Genomic DNA, 17,030 nt, shown 5'->3' on the forward strand with positions numbered 1-17,030 from the left:
TCCTGCCTTTTTAATATTAATGATATTCCTTTATTCTATGTAAATTTCTGTTGTGTAATTGCATCTTTACCCTACAAAAATCCATCTTGCTTTCTCTAAAGTTACTGGTTCCTCTTGGAACTTAGCCCACTCCATGAGAGGCGTCAGTCTCCACAAATGCCTATACTTGGATTGGAGGTCGTCTGACTCTGAATTCTTTGAGAGGTTCCACCACAGCACATCATGAAACCGTAACAGTTTTGGGTGGGCAAAGCTCCCACCTCAAGAGCTTTTTGGCGTCCCTGGGTTTAAACTGCAACAGCATGAATAAGACACAATGAAGAGTGAATAGAGATGTACTGTTAATATCATAATGATATTTCTTCTTTTTCTTCCCCAGGTTTTGGAGGTGCTTTTGGTTACCTTTTGGGTGCTATAGACTGGGGACATTTGGAACTGGGAAGATTGCTGGGCACAGAATTTCAGGTCATGTTCTTCTTCTCGTCACTGGTGTTGACCACCTGCCTCATCATACACTTGTGCAGCATCCCTGAAGCCCCTCTCTGTGATAACCAAGAAGATGGCATGCCACAGCACAGCCAGAGGGACCCTCTGCTGATGCAGAATGGAGGCTGTGACTACGGTTCTCTGGACAGAGCAAAAAATGTTCATATGAAAACAGAGCAGACTGATCTAGCCACAGCAAAACTGGGAGAAGGCAAGGAAAATACCAAGGAACCGGTAAGGATGATGTCCTCTTTTGTTTCATTTTTTTAAAAAACTGTTCTTGCTTCTCTCTGGCCTTTTGACTTTCCTCTCTATATGTAAAAAGTCAAATGGGAACTTACAACTTCTTGTTCTTTGGCATGAAATTGATCAGCCGGCGATCCTATTCCTTTCCTGGCTGCAAGATTAAAAATTCCCCAACTAAATGAAAGTAATGGCAATTTCTCAACTGTAGGTTTTTCCTTTGGCCATCATATGTCTTTCCTGCTCTAACACTCATACAAAGTTCTGATTTTGGGGCAACAGTGGAGGTGATAATACAACGACGAGATTAGGGAGAAGACTGCATGGCTTAGAAGAGAGGGGAGATGAGTGCCTCATTTGATCCTCCCAACAACCCTGGGAGGTAGGTGCTGTCATTATCCCCATTTTACAGTTGAAGAAACTGAGGCAGATAGAGATTACAGAGACTTGCTCAGGATCACAGAGCTAGTACATGTTTGAGACCAGCTTTGAACTCATGTTTTATGACTCCAGGTCCAGTGATTTGGATCTATTTGGATTTAAGGATCTATAAGTAAATACAAGATAGATTGAAGAGGGAACCAATCCTGACAACTAGGGATCAAGAAATGTTTTAATGGAAGAGACAGAACCTGATTTGTAGCTTGAAGACAACTAAGGAGCTATCCTTTGTTCAAGCCCTTGTCACCTTTTGCTTGTATTACAGCATTAACTTCCTTCCTTCCTTCCTTCCTTCCTTCCTTCCTTCCTTCCTTCCTTTCTTTCTTTTTCTTATCTATCTATGTATCTACTTATTTTACCAAGTTTCACTGAATCTGTAATATCAATTTCTTTTGGCACAATAATATTCCATTACATCCATTTGTTACAGTTTGTTCATTCACTTTCCCAACCCCACTATCTCCAGTGCTTTTTTTAAAATTAATTTGTTTGTTTCCTTTTAGTTTACAGGATTCAATTCCACAATTCCTTGAGTTTCACATTTTTTCCCCCTCCCTCCCCCACCCCCCCCCCCCCCGTGGCAGCATATAGTCAAGTATAGGATCTGTAAATACTTTCACATTATACATTAGTCAGGTTATAAGGATGGATTGTACCAGCTGGAATGAAAAATGGTAAAGAGGACATAAAACCAAATAAGAGAAGGAAAAAGATCAGGTATTTTGCTTCCACCTGGATATAAACTTAGTTCTTTCTCTGGATGCACATATTTCTCTCCATCATGAGTCTTTTGGGATTGACTTATATCATTGCATTGCTGAGAAGAGTCCAGTCTATCACAGTTGGTCATCACACATATGTTGTGTCTGTAATTGTGTACAAATTTCTCCTGGTTCTACTCTTCTCACTCAGCATCAGTTTGTATAAACCTCTGCAGGTAAATATGAAGACTGTCTGCTCCTCGTTTCTTATAGCACAATAGCATTCCATAACATGCATATACCACAACTTGTTCAGCCATTCCCCAATTGACGGGCATCCCCTTAATTTCCAATTCTTTACTACCACAAAAAGAGCTGCTATAAACATTTTTGTACATAGGGTCTTTATCCCATTTCTATGATCTCTTTGGGATATAATCCTAGGAGTGGTATTGCTGGATCAAAGGGTATGAAAGTATTTATAGCCCTTTGGGCATAATTCCAGATTGCTCTCCAGAAAGGCTGGATCAGTTCACAACTCCACCAGCAATGCATTAGTGTTCCAATTTGCCCACATCCTCTCCAACATTTGTCATTTTCCTGTTTTGTCATCTTACCCAATCTGACTGGTGAGATGAGAAAAACCTCAGAGTTGTTTTGATTTGCATTTCTGTAATCAATAGTGAATTAGAGCATTTCTTCATGTGCTTATAGATATCTTTAATTTCTTTCTCTGAAAACTGCCTGTTCATATCCTTTGACCATTTATCAATTGGGGAATGACTTGTATTCTTATAAATTTGACTCAATTCTTTGTGTATTTTAGAAATGAGTCCTTTGTCAGAGACATAGGTTGTAAAGATTCTTTCCCAATTTCCCAGCTTCCTCTTAGTCTTGGTTACTTTGGCTTTGTTTGTACAGAAGCTTTTCAATTTCATGTAGTCAAAATTATCCATTTTACATTTTATAATGTTCTCTAATTCTTGTTTAGTCATAAAGTCTTTCCCTCTCCACAAGTCTGATAGATAAACTATTCCTTGTTTTAGGAGACTGCTTACAGTATCAACCTTTATACCTAGATCATGCACCCATTTAGACTTTATTTTGGTATATGGTGTTAGATAATGGTCTATGCCCAGTTTCTGCCATACTATATTCCAGTTTTCCAAGCAGTTTTTGTCAAATAGTGAGTTCTTATCCCAAAAAACCAGGGTCTGGGGGTTTATCAAATAATAGATTACTATAGTCATTGACTTCTGAATCTCATGTGTGTAATCTCTTCCATTGATCCACTCCTTGTAATGGGAATGTAAATTTTGAAGATCTTCCCTGCCCCTAGGCTAAAGTGCACCTGGAGCCTGGGGTGGGAGGCTTGTTTTTCAGTAGATACTTCTTGATTGGCCAGTGAGTCAATAAGGTTGTTACATTCTCTGAGCCAGGAGAAGGCTATATAAGCCCTGATGTGTAGCTTTGTTTTGGGGGCTCACTTTGAGAAGTGTTCTGTAATTTGATATGGATTCTGGGAAGCTGTTGTCCAGAGCCCCCCAACCCCCCACCCCTCCCCAGCTTTGAAAAACCCAGATGTTGATTTGGTATGGATGTAATGGTTGGACAGTTTGGAAATCTGTCTACTTGATCTGTTTCTGTCTTGATAATTCTGTCTGTGTACTTTGAAGTTCGGGGTGCTGACCTTTTCCCCTGAACAAGGTAAACGATATATGTCTGACTGATTAAAGTAAGCTTGTTAACCTATTTTGAGTTGCTTTCCTTTAACAAAGCAGATCCAAGATCCTGTGTTGGCAGCAAACCCTGAGGATGCTTGGAGTGCTTGCTGCTATACTCCTCTATTCCTCAGCCAGTACCAAGTAGTTTTGATGACTGCTGCTTTATAATACAGATTGAAATCTGGTATAGCTAATCCACCTCCCCTAGCATTTCTTTACATTAATTCCCTTGATATTCTGGACTGTTTATTCTTCCAAATGAATTTTGTTACTATTTTTTCTAGCTCTATAAAGTAGTTTTTTGGTAAATTAATTGGTGTGGCACTAAATATATAATTTAATTTAGGTAAAATTGTCATTTTTATTATATTAGCTCGACCAAGCCATGAGCAATTGATATTTTTCCAATTAGTTAGATCTGACTTTATTTGTGTGAAAAGTGTTTTGTAATTATGGTCATATAGGTCCTGGGTTTGTTTTGGCAGGTAGATTCCCAAATATTTTTATAATGTCTACAGTAACTTTAAATGGGATTTCTCTTTCTATCTCTTGCTGTTGAATTTCATTGGAAATATATAGGAATGCCAAGGATTTATGTGGGTTTATTTTATGTCCTGCAACTTTGCCAAATTTATTTATTGTCTCAAGTAGTTTTTTACTTGATTCTCTAGGATTCTCTAAGTATATCATTATATCACCTACGAAGAGTGATAACTTGCTCTTCCTTGCCTAATTAGATTCCTTTGATTTCTTTTTTTTCTCTAATGCCTACTGCTAACATTTCTAGTACCAGATTGAATAAGAGGGGTGATATTGGACACCCTTGTTTCACCCCTGATCTTATTGGAAATGCTTCTAGCTTCTCCCCATTACATATAATACTTGCTGATGGCTTTAAATAGATGCTGCCTATTATTTTAAGGAAGGCTTCATTTATTCCTATACTTTCTAATGTTTTTAATAGGAATGGATGTTGTATTTTGTCAAAAGCCCTTTCTGCATCTATTGAGATGATCATGTGGTTTCTGCTAGTTTTATTGTTGATATGATCAATTATACTGATGATTTTCCTAATATTAAACCATCCTTGCATTCCTGGAATAAATCCTACCTGATCAAAGTGTATTATTCTTTAGATAAGTTGCTGTCATCTTTTTGCTAGTATTTTACTTAGAATTTTTGCATCTATATTCATGAGGGAGATTGGTCTATAATTTTCTTTCTCTGTTTTATCTCTTCCTGATTTAGGTATCAGTACCATATTTGTGTCATAAAAAGAATTTTGTAGGACTCCTTCTTCATTAATTTTCCCAAATAGTTTGTAGAGTATTGGAATCAGTTGTTCTTTAAATGTTTGATAGAATTCACTAGTGAATCTTTCTGGCCCTGGAGATTTTTTCCTAGGGAGTTGACTGATGGCTTGTTCAATTTCTTTTTCTGAGATGGGATTATTTAAGTAATTTACTTCCTCTTCAGTTAATCTGGGCAACTTGTATGTTTGTAAATATTCATCCATTTCCCTAAGATTGTCAAATTTATGTGCATACAATTGGGAAAAATAATTCCTAATTATTGTTTTGATTTCTTCTTCATTGGAGGTAGATTCACCCTTTTCATTTTTGATATTGATAATTTGGTTTTCTTCTTTCTTTTTTTATCATATTGACTAAGGGTCTATCAATTTTGTTGATTTTTTCATAAAACCAGCTCTTGGTTTTATTTATTAATGCAATTAGAACTGATTTTCCTCTGCTATACAGTTTTTATGCCTCTAGGTGTGGCATAATTTACCCTTTTCCACTTCATCCATTACCTTTCTTCCATTGCAGTCCCTTTGTAGCCCTTAATAAGATTTTTTTAAATTGTCATTTTGTGTATTTTATACTCATACCCTCTACTTGTTTATTACCAGTTTGCTCTTATCAAATAGCAGGGTGTGTGTGTCTGTGTTCTCCTTGTTTACCTCATCTGGGATTTTCATGATAAAGATACTAGACTGGTTTGCCATTTCCTTCTCCAGTTCATTTTACAGATGGGGAAACTGAGGCAACAGGGATGAATGACTTGTCCAGGGTCACACAGCTAGTGAGTATCTGAGGCCACATCTGTAATCCAGAAGATGAATCTTCTTGACTTCAGGTCCTCAACTTTATCCACTGAGCCACTTATCTGACCCTGAAACATAATAGTAGGTACTAAGTAAATGCTTGTGACTTGATTGATTGAATGATAGGTAGAGGTAAGGAAGAAGTACATTCTAGACATATAGGACAGACTGAACAAAAATAAGGGGGGGGGAGTAGGAAGTAGCATTCTGTTATTAGGAAATACAAAGGCAGTCAATTTGGTTGGAACATGGAAAATACTAAGAGTAGTATTGGGAAATAAATCTGATAAAAGAAGCTGGAGCCAGATCATGAAGGGCCTTTGATGCTATGCTGAAGATTTCATATTTGATTATAGAAGCAATAGTGAACTACTGAAGATTCTTGAGAAGGAATGTGAGATGATTAGACCTGTTTGCTTTAGGAAAAGTATTTGGACAGATGTGTAGAGGATGGATTGGGGAGGAGAGAACCTGGAAGCAGAGACCAATTAGGAGTGTCCAGTTGAGAGGTGATGGGTGCCCTGACTAGGGTAGTGGCTGTGTATATAGGCAAAAAGATATGCTGGCAGAGGAAATGGCAAAGGATCAGATACATGATGTAAATAAAGGAGAGAGAAGATAGGGTCATGACTGAGATAGTGAGCCTTCGTCTACAAGAACTAGCAAGTTTGGAAGTAGGATGGACTTGGTCTGACTAGATACATTGGATATCTTTTTGTGCATACATTGAGTTTGAGATGCCCTGGGGACACCCAGGTGGTGATTTCTAGCAGACACTTGGTAATTCAGGACCAAAGCTTAGAAGAGAGACTAGAGCTGGATATACTGTACTTTATGAATCACAGTGGCATCTATATACATTTGAAAATTGTTGTTGTTGCTATATTTAGTCATTCAGTCCTGTCCAGCTCTTGGTTTTCTTGGCAAAGATTCTGGAGTGGTTTGCCATTTCCTTCTCTGGTGGACTTGCCTTGAATGACTTGCCTTGGGGTCACACAGCTTGTAAGTGTCTGAGGCCACATTTGAACTCAGATGTGCCTGACTTTAGGCCCAGTGCTCTATCCACTGAGCGATCTAGCTGCCTACACATCTGAAAAATAGACATTTTTTTTTTTAAATTCAGCCTACAGAAGGTATATTTGCTGTTTTTAAAATTATACAGTACCAAGATGTACATTTTGTTGGAGCTAAATAAAGCTTAATGCTTGGTGTTTATAAGGATTTGTGGTCCCTATGTTATCCCCGGGGCCTGTCACAATAAACACAGAAAGAACTATCACTGGCCTAGCATACTGGCGATTTTTGTGATGAAACAATTATGTGACTCATTCTTCATATATTAATTAACTTTTTTTTCAGAAATAGAGACCAAAGAAACAAAGGAAAAATGCTGTTAAATTAAGAGAAGATCAGAGAGAAAAGATCAGGGATACCACTGGGAAATATATAGCTCAGGAGCAAATACAATCAGGAAAAAGCAAAACCTCACTAATCGAAAATAAAGGTATGGGCTGGAGGAGGGGAAGGGTGTGCAGAATTAGCAAAGAGAATGAATTGCAAGATATGCTGCTGTAATAAATGCAGTGTCATTGCTGGTACCACTAGAGATAGGGCCTGAAAGGACTGCATTATGTGTAGGCCTTGCTGGGACCAGCTTTGGTAATTATCCCAGGGCCGTAAGATTGTAGGTGTAGGGCTGGAAGGGACCTTAGAGGTAATTTAAGGCAGGAGATATCAGAAAGCTAGTATGTGAACTCAGGTCTGCTGATTTTAAGTCAAATGCTCTTTCTCATGCCACCCACTTTAGTTTAAGCTTTCTCCTACCAGAGTAAATGTGCCCAGGTCCTTCAACCAAGTCACAAGTGGCAAGAAGCCAAGGCCCTTCATTACCCTGGATGCTCTTCAATGTCTGTCCTAAATTATTGTGGCCAGAACTGAACATGGTGGCCCAGATGTGTTGTGAGCGGGGCAGAGTCTTATTGTTCAGTCCTGTTTGACTCTGTGTGATTCCATTTGGGGGTTTCTTGACAAAGATACTAGAGTGGTTTGCTATTTCCTTCTCCAGTTCATTTTACAGATGATGAAACTGAGGCAATTAGGGTTAAGTGACTTGCCTAAGGTTACATAGATGGTAATGTCGGAGGTCAGTTTTGAACTCAGTTGAGGAATCTTTCTGACTCCTGAACCTGCATTGTATCTATTGTGCCTCTAGCGGAGTACAGACAATCTCTTTATTCCTAGAGGATTCTCTGACTGCATTAGTTTTGATGCTTGCTATGTTGTCTCATATTGAAATGGAAGGTCATTAACCATTAATGCCATCTTCCCACCTCCCTTCCCCCCCTATCCCCCCACCCCCCAGCCTGGAGATCTTTTTTGGATAAACTACTGTGCAACCATACCTCTTCCATATTATACTAGTGACGTTTTTCCAAGCTTAAACGTAAAACTTGATACATACGTGGCATAGCACTAAACTTAAAACCAAGAAAACATGAGTTCAATTCCTACCTTGGGCATGTACAAACTCCGTGAACCTGGGCAAGTCAATTAACTTCTCTCAGCCTCAGTTTCCTCATCTGTAAAATGGTGATAATAATAGCACCTACCTCATAGGGTTATGAGGATAAAATGGGATAACATGCTTTTCAACTCTTAAAGTATCCCTGAAATGATAGTCTTCTTATTTGTTCCCATTGAATTTCATCTTAATTTTTCGATCCAATGTTCTAGCCTTTCAGAATCATTTTGAATCCTTTCTGTCACCTGTGTGTTAACTTTTGGTCTCTACTTTGCATCATCTACAAATCTGATAAACATGTCATCCATGACTTTATCCAAGTTAATGCTAAAAATGTTAAACAGTGTAGACTCAAGCCTGGATTCCTGGGGCTCTCCTTCCTACTAACAGAACTCTAGATGGCCACTCCTTGTTTCTGGTCATTTATTTAAATCTTCATTTGTCTAATTATAATGGTGCCATTGTCTAGCACATATTTCCCCATCTTTTCCACAAAGCTAAAAAGAAAAAAAAACCTTACCAAGTACTTTGATAACATCTGAATAAACTATATCTACCTTATCTCTAAATTTAGTAACCTGTGAATAAAAAATAATCATTCCCTAAGGGCAGCTAGGTGCCATGGTAGATAGAGTGCCAGGCCTGAAGTCAGGACTCATCTTCTTGAGTTCAAATGTAGCCTCAGACACTTACTAGCTCTGTGACCCTGGGCAAGTCACTTAGCTCTGTTTGCCTCAATTTTCTAATCTGTAAAATGAGCTGGAGAGGGAAAAGGCACACTACTCTAGTATCTTTTCCAAGAAAACCCCAAATGGGATCACACAGAGTCAGACATGACTGAAATAACTGAACAACAACAAAATAATTCCAGCCTATAGGGAAAGCTGAGGCTGGAGGATCACTTGAACTTGTCGTCTGAGTTACAGTAGGACTACAGATGTTCAATCAGGTGTTTGTGCTAAGTCTGGCACGAATATGGTCACTCCTCCCACACCTCCGCCCTAATATGGGGTATGTGTGGGGAACCAGACTACCTAAGGAGAGCAAGCTGGATGATTAGAAACAGACCAGGTCAAAGCTTCCATGACTGAGGGGCAGAGCCAAGATGGCAGAGTAGAAGCAGGACCTCCCCACAGCTCCTGCTTCTACCTTCCCCAATCCATGTAAAAAGAGGACTCTAAACAAATTTTGGAGCTGCAGAACTCACAAAATGACACAGAGAAGCTAACCTCCCACTGAGGACAGCCCAGTAGGCCTGCAAGAATTGGTCAGCACAGCGCTCTGGGAGCCAAGCCCAGCCCCACGCAGAGGCTTTAGGGCCTGACCAGCCAGAGGGACTCCAGATCAGCAGCAGCTGTGGCCATTTCCAGATTTATCAACACATAGATGCGAAGGACAAAGTGAGAGGTCAGTGCGGTCTGGACTTTGGGACCAGTAAGTGGGAGTGCATGGCTTTTGCCCCCAGGGCGAGAAGCCGCTGAGGCACCAGCACAGCCAGCCAGTGCCACGTGGTGGCTTCGGCTCCTGGCCTGCAGAGTGTAGGGGGACCAAGCACCAGTCTGAGGGGTAATCTCTCTTGCTTTAACTTGATTGGAACTGGATTGCAGTCTAGGGTGGAGATTCTGGGGTGTATGTTCAGCTTGCCAGAGCGTGTGGAGACCTCAGAGAGGGTACCCATCTAATACCTCCAGCAATTGAGAAAACCCCAGCGTTTGGGATGAAAGCTCACTTGTTTGGTGGCAGAGTCCTACTGTAGCAAAAAGCCCAGGGGTCAAGTGACTGAGGGGTGACATGACCAGGCAGGGACAAAAAGGAGCAAAGCATGGAACAGGAGGAAGACAGTGAAGTCAGAACTCCTGCACCAAAAGCTTCAAAGGAAAATATGAGCGGGTTACAGGCCATAGAGGACCTTAAGAAGCAGATAAGAGAAGTGGAGGAAAAATTGGGAAGAGAAATGAGAACGATGCAAGAAAATTACAAAATAAGAGTCAACAGCCTGACTGAGGAAAATAACACCTTAAAAAATAGACTAACTCAAATGACAAAAGAGGCTCAAAAAGGCAATGAGGAGAAGAATGCCTTAAAAAGTCAAATTTGCCAGATGGAAAAAGAATCTCAAAAGCTCAATGAGAAGAATCATGGCTTCAGAATTAGACTGGAACAAATGGAAGCTAATGACTTTATGAGAAATCAAGATGCTGTTAAACAGATCCAAACAAATGAAACAATAGAAGGCAATGTGAAATATCTCATGGGAAAAACCACTGACCAGGAAAATAGATCCAGGAGAGATCATTTAAAAATTATTGGACTACCTGAAAGCCATGACCAAAGTAAGAACCTAGAAAGCATCCTCCAGGAAGTTCTCAAAGAAAACTGCCCTGATGTTAAAACATCTAAAGAATCAGAGGGCAAAATAGAGGTTGAAAGAATCCACTGATCACCTCCTGAAAAAAGATCGCCAAAAGAAACCTCCTAGGAATATTATAGCCAGGTTCCGGAATTCCCAGATTAAGGAGAGAATATTACAAGCAGCCAGGAAGAAACAATTTGAATATTGTGGAAACACAATCAGGATAACCCAGGATCTAGCAGCTTCTACACTGAGGGATCGAAGGGCTTGGAATATGATATTCCGGAGGGCAAAGGAGCTGGGATTAAAACCAAGAGTCACCTACCTAGCAAAACTGAGTATCATGTTTCAGGGGAAAATATGGTCATTTAGTGGAATAGAGAACTTTCAAGCATTCTTGCTGAAAAAACCGGAGATGAACAGAAAATTTGACATTCAGATACAAGAAGCAAGAGAAGCATGAGAAGGTAAACAGGGAAAAGAAATCACAAGGAACTTATCAAAACTGAACTATTAACATTCCTACATGGAAAAACAATAATTATAACTTATGAAACTTTTCTCAGTAATTTAAGGAAATATATATATATATATATATATATGAGGGTATATGGGCATATGAATACATATGTGAATGTGTGTATATATGTTTACATACTCTATCTATGTATACATATGTATACATAGAGGGCACAGGACCAATTTCACAGGAAGGGATGATACTTAAAAGGTGAAATTAAGAGGTGAGAGAGGAATATAATGAGAGGAGATGGGGAGAGACAGAATGGTGTAAACTATCTCATACAGAAGAGGCAAGGGGAAATGGTTACAATGGAGGGGAAGAATAGGAAGGCAAGAGGGAATGTGTCAAACTTATTCCCATTGAATCTGTCTTGAGGAGGGAATGAAATACACCCTAAATAGAGTATCTCACCCTACAGGAGAGTAGGGGGGAAGGGAATAAGAGGGTGGATGATGGAAAGGAGGTCAGGTTGGTGGGGAGGGAAGTTGGAAGCACCCACTTTTGAAAAGGGACGGGATCAAAGTAGGGAATAGAACAAGTGGGAGGTGGGATAGGAGGGAGGGAAATATAGTCAGTCTTTTACAATATATCTACTATGTTATTGTTTTGCATTAGCTACACATGTACATCCTATACTGAGCTGCTTATCTTCCCAGTAAGGGTGGGTGACAAGGGAGGAAGGGGAGGAATCTGTAATTCAAAGTTTTAAAATCAAATGTTTAAAAAAATATATATGTATACTATTATTAATACTATTTTACATGTAATTGGGAAATAAGATATACAGGCACTGGGGCATAGAGATCCACTGGAAAAGTCTAAAGGGGTATGGGAGAAAATATGGGAGAGAGCAGACTGGAGGAGGGGATATCCTGTGGGACTGATATTTTGGGGGGGGGTGGGGAAAAACGGGGAGAAAATTTGTAAACTCAAAATTTGGAGGAAATGAATGATGTAAATCAGAAGTTAATAAAGCATCTAAAAAAAAAAAGTTTCCATGCCCATCATCAGTAAAACTGGGCCCATGAGTAATTGCTGCACTCCAGCCTAGACAGGGTAGGAAGACCCATCCTCATCTTCTCTGATAATCTGGAATGTGGAGAGGCATTTCATGAGCTTCTTCACCTCTTCTTCTGTAAGGAAGACCAGCTTTCCTTGTGTACATAGAGATCAGTCAGGACCTTGGTTGAGGCAGAAATAAAAACATCCCCACAAATACAGATTCCTACAAATTCCCCCTTGTTCTTTATTCTTTCTAGAAATGATATCTTTAGTTGTTGTTCTTGACCAGTAGAAATGGCTGAACAATAACAGCAACAATGACACTGTACCAGTGGAAGCTAATTCATTCAAAACCACATAAATCATTAGGAGACCTTAATCAAGTGCATACCACAGATACACACACACTCACATCAGCTCTGATGGAGTGGGATATATAGACACCTATGTATGTATCATCTCCCCCTACTATACTATTAATTCAATGAGGGCAGAAAGTATCTCATCCAAATCTTGTATCTCCCCTTAGCGTCTACTAGCATTGTGGTCTGCTCCAAGTAAACTCAGGATGCAAGCTGAATGAAGGGAGTGCATGGATAGGGAAGGATTATTTGGGAGCCTGGTTCCCAGGCTGTTCTTCCTCAATCTGAGAGCCTCTTTGAAATTCAGTTTTCTCTTCTATAAAATGCACTAAGATAATTTCTGAGTTTCCAGCTCTAACATTTTATAATTGATTGTTATTTTCTCTATCTTCCTTTCTCCCTCTCCTCTGAACAGGGATTTATCCTGGGGCTTATAAATACAAATGTGTTAATTTGTGGAACATTTTGATAATCTCCAGGAAGATAATTATAACCTTTAACATACTGTGTCGGGACCTTCCTTTGAATGACAAAGGTCTGGCAGGAAGGACCCAGCAGAGCAAGCTACAATCTGGCTCTTAGAGTCTAGAAATTAAAGAATTATAACTATGCCTATTGATGGGAGTGACATCAATGTGAATGACTAGTTATGTGAATAGGGATGTTGCTGAAAATGTCTGAGAATTATTTCCCTCATGTATACATAGAGATTACAGTAATGCACTACCAACCTCACAGTGGTGTTGTGAGGATCAGGTGAGATAATACATGGAAAATTCTTCATAAACTTTAAGTACTGATATATAAATATTACTTATTGATATCATCAGGCACCTAGGGAGTACAGTGGATATAGTGCAGGGCATGAAGTCAGGGAGACTCATCTTCCTGAGTTCAAATCTAGCCCTAGACACTTACTGGCTGTGTGACTCTGGGCAAATTATTCAACCTGTTTGTCTTAGTTCCTCATCTGTAAAATGAGCTAGAGAAGGAAATGGCAAATCACTCCAGTGTCTTTGCAAAGAAAATTGTAAATGGAGTGACAAAGAGTTGGACATGACTGAAAAAGACTGAGCAACAATTTGACATTATCATAATTATCATCATCATCAGTCAGGGTTGGGAAGAGTTGGTGTGACACAGTGTTCAGACACATTGACAACCAACCGATGAATGTGCTTATGAACAGCCTTGATTGTGAAAGGAGTTTACATGCTTCTCAGTCATTCATGGAACCTTAAAAAAATTAAATATGTATTGGGACATTAAAAACTTTGCCAAAAATGCAGAAAGTCAGACGTATTAAACATATTACATTGTCCTGATCACAGGACAAGGAAAATATGTTCAATGAAGGTCCTTTGAAGAAAAAGTTATAAATTCATTGGAGACTAAATAACAATTCCAAAGAATAGAAAGAGCAAATAATAAAAAAAAAAATTCTATTAGAGAAAGTTACAACAGTCAGACAATCGACCCAAACTTAAGGGATTCGACTAAAGCAGTCCTTATGGGAAGGTTTTTGTATCTAAAATGCTTTCATTAACAAAAGAGAGAAAGAACAAATCAACAAATTGGGCGTGTGGCTAAAAAAACTAGCCAAATCGTATGTTTCTCCAGCAGTGGCAATACTCGATGTGCTTACAGGGTCAGTCACTTTTGTGCTTACATATTCATATTAACAATAGATGACATTTTATAGGGTTTTAATGTTTGCAAAGTACTTTTCATACATTATCTCATTTGAGCCTTACAATAACTCTGCAAGGTAGGCACTACCAACTTAATTATCTCCATTTTGAAGATAAGTTGCTGCCTAACTTATGAAATTATGAAATGGGGCAGGCATTTCTGTTTCTTTGTATATTCACCAGGAAAGACCATGATGGCAGAGGAGAACTGAGGCTACGATCATACTTTAATAAGGCAAAAAAGGTGTAGGGAGGGAACAGGCATGGCAAGCACAAAGACAAGCCAAGAAAAGGGTTACAGAGGCAGATGGTGTGGGGTCAGGCTGGTGTGGTGTTGGAAGACAGACAAGAAAGGGACAGAGGAGAGGAATGGGAAGGGGATAAATCAATGACACAGTGGTGGATCAGAGTCCATAGCAATGGAGCAGCATGGACCCTCAGCAGATGAAAGAGCGCTCAGAGGGCAACAGTTTGAGGTCTCATTTTTATATGGAAGGTAAGGCGCTAATGCTTATCTGTGCCACCTTGGAGCTTCAGTAACACATTCAAATCATCTCATACTTGTTGGGTTGGACTTCAAAGTTGACATATGCATGACATCTCAGAGTTATTAGCACCATTTGATATTCTGCTGGTCTTACTGCAGATGTCTGGAACTTGTATGAAATTTTTATATTGTGGGACCAAAAGATCTTGATCACAAAACCTAGATGGCTTCCCCTGATTCAGCTGCTATTTTTGGTTGATATATGACATAATTTGTAAACTATACTCCTTTGGTCTTTAGGATGGTCTGTAAGTGACTTATAAATTCCTTTCTGCAATCTTACTCTCTACTATTACCCCTTCTAAACCGACTACTAATAAACCTACTCATTATACTAACGAGAAGCAGGGTGGGGTGGTGAAGGGGACCAGAGCAAAACACAATTTTAACATAAGAGGATGAGGAAACTGAGATTCAAATCGGTAAAGAAATTGATCCGTGGTCATATCACTAGTAAAAGTCAGAGGTGGGATTTCAATCTAGGTCTCCCTTGAGTTCAGTGCTTTACCCACTATGCTGTGTCTCTTATATTCTTGTGTGTGGAAAGGGGCCTTAGTCATCTTGTGTAAAGCCTTGCTCAGCACTAGTCTAGGGAGATTTTTTGTTTGTTTTTAGCTCCTCCCCTTCTATTTTACAGATGAGCAAACTAAGGGCCAAAGAAGTTAAGTGACTTGCCCAGGGTCACATAGCTGGTGTCTCAGATAGGGTTTGAACCCAGGTCTTCCCAACTCAAACCCAGCATAATATTTCCATTGTACCATATATCTCTCTAGGGAAGTTTAACAGACATCACGACTTAATTAGAAGTGCCTCTCCTCAGAGTTAGCACCAGCACTTCTAATATACAGCATCCAGGCCTTCAGCACCAGGATTTCCAAAGCATAGTGTAGCACAGTGGAATGAATTCTCACTTTGAGCTCACATGACTTGGTTTGACTCCTGGTACTACCACATACTCTCTGTGTGATCGTGTGCATCAGTTTTCTCATACGTAGAATGAAGGTTGGTCTACATAATCCCCAAGGACCCTTTCAGCTCAAAGCAGACGATCCTATGATCCTATGAAGGCCATACCTTTGTTTTATGTTTTGTCCTAGACACAGAACAAGATGGCCATGAAGTCTTTGCTGAAGGCTCTTATGAGCATGCCTTCTCACTACCGCTATCTCTGTGTCAGTCACCTCATCGGATGGACAGCTTTCCTCTCCAACATGCTCTTCTTTACGGACTTCATGGGACAGGTAACACTGACATTTACTCACACAGACCAATCAGTCAGCGAGTAATTGCTGAATTCTTACAATATTACATTTAATCAGGGATATAAAATTAGAATAAGGTATAATTCCTACCCTCCAGGAATCTGCTGAGGAAACCGTTTCAAACAACTCAGGAACAACATGCAACACTACTGTAAATAATCCATCCAAGGAGCAAATATTAAATCTCATTAAAGGTCAGGTGTAAAGTTCAAATGAACCTAATTGCACCAAGGAAGGGGCTTGAATGAATGAAAGAATGAATGCATGAAAAAGCATGCACTAAGGGCTTGTGGTGTTCCACACACGTGTGAAGTGTTGGATGAAGACATACAAGCTAGTAAGGCAGCTCCTGCCCTCAAGGGATTCTATTTTTTTTTTTTTACCTTTTTGGAGGGCAATTGGGGTTAAGTAACTTGCCCAAGGTTACACGGCTAGTTGTTTTGTGTGTGTGTGTGTGTGTGTGTGTGTGTGTGAAGTGTCTGAGGCCAGAACCAAACTCAGGTCCTCCTGACTCTGGGCCAGAGGAGCTTAAATTCTAATAGGGGAATGATAACACATAGTGGTGGCCCAGGAAGAGTATTTTGAACAGGAATGTCATAAAGATGGTGTTTTAAGTCAGAGGACAATTGATTTACCCATCTTCCAAGTGTGGTAGTATTTATCCAATTACTATCTCAGAACTAAAGTTAGAAAATTAGGGTGAAGGCAGGAGTACAGGAACATGGAAGGTTGAGAATACCTGAAAAGTGGCCAAAGTATCTTTGTGTAATATATCACGTTCTACATGCTCAATGTGCCTGGGCCCTCTATGAGGGATGTTCACCCTACCACTTGGTTTTTCCAAGTTAGTTTCAGCTGTGGACAGTCTCTTCCAGATTTTAGTACATGCAAAGCAGCTGAATCTGAATGATAATAATCATTATTTCTCTCCTCCACAGGGTCTTTGTTATGCTTTTGTGGGATAGCAACAAGGGAAAACCCCTCACCAACTCCATGTTATAAACTTGGTGGTTGAGCTCCCAGATTTTCTTATCTGGGAAATATGCTTCCTAAACTCACCAAGTACT

The 17,030-nt window shown here is 39.6% G+C and overlaps 1 protein-coding gene across 2 annotated transcripts in view; it reads left to right on the forward strand.

Annotated features, from left to right (window-relative positions):
* LOC138173613 (membrane-associated transporter protein-like) overlaps positions 1 to 17,030 on the forward strand; it is a 64,006-nt gene that overhangs the window by 23,263 nt on the left and 23,713 nt on the right. For both annotated transcript variants that reach the window (XR_011171467.1, XM_069103656.1), the window contains exons 3-4: positions 380 to 720; positions 15,799 to 15,942. Coding sequence is in view for 1 of the 2 variants with exons in the window: in XM_069103656.1 (XP_068959757.1) it covers positions 380 to 720; positions 15,799 to 15,942 (485 nt within the window). In the remaining variant the exon portion in view is untranslated. The remainder of the gene's footprint in view (positions 1 to 379; positions 721 to 15,798; positions 15,943 to 17,030) is intronic.

Source organism: Petaurus breviceps, unplaced genomic scaffold (assembly GCF_028583685.1).
Source record: "Petaurus breviceps papuanus isolate PSGF00001 unplaced genomic scaffold, PetGlider_PUasm1.0 129, whole genome shotgun sequence".
In the NCBI taxonomy this organism is placed as follows: domain Eukaryota; kingdom Metazoa; phylum Chordata; class Mammalia; order Diprotodontia; family Petauridae; genus Petaurus; species Petaurus breviceps.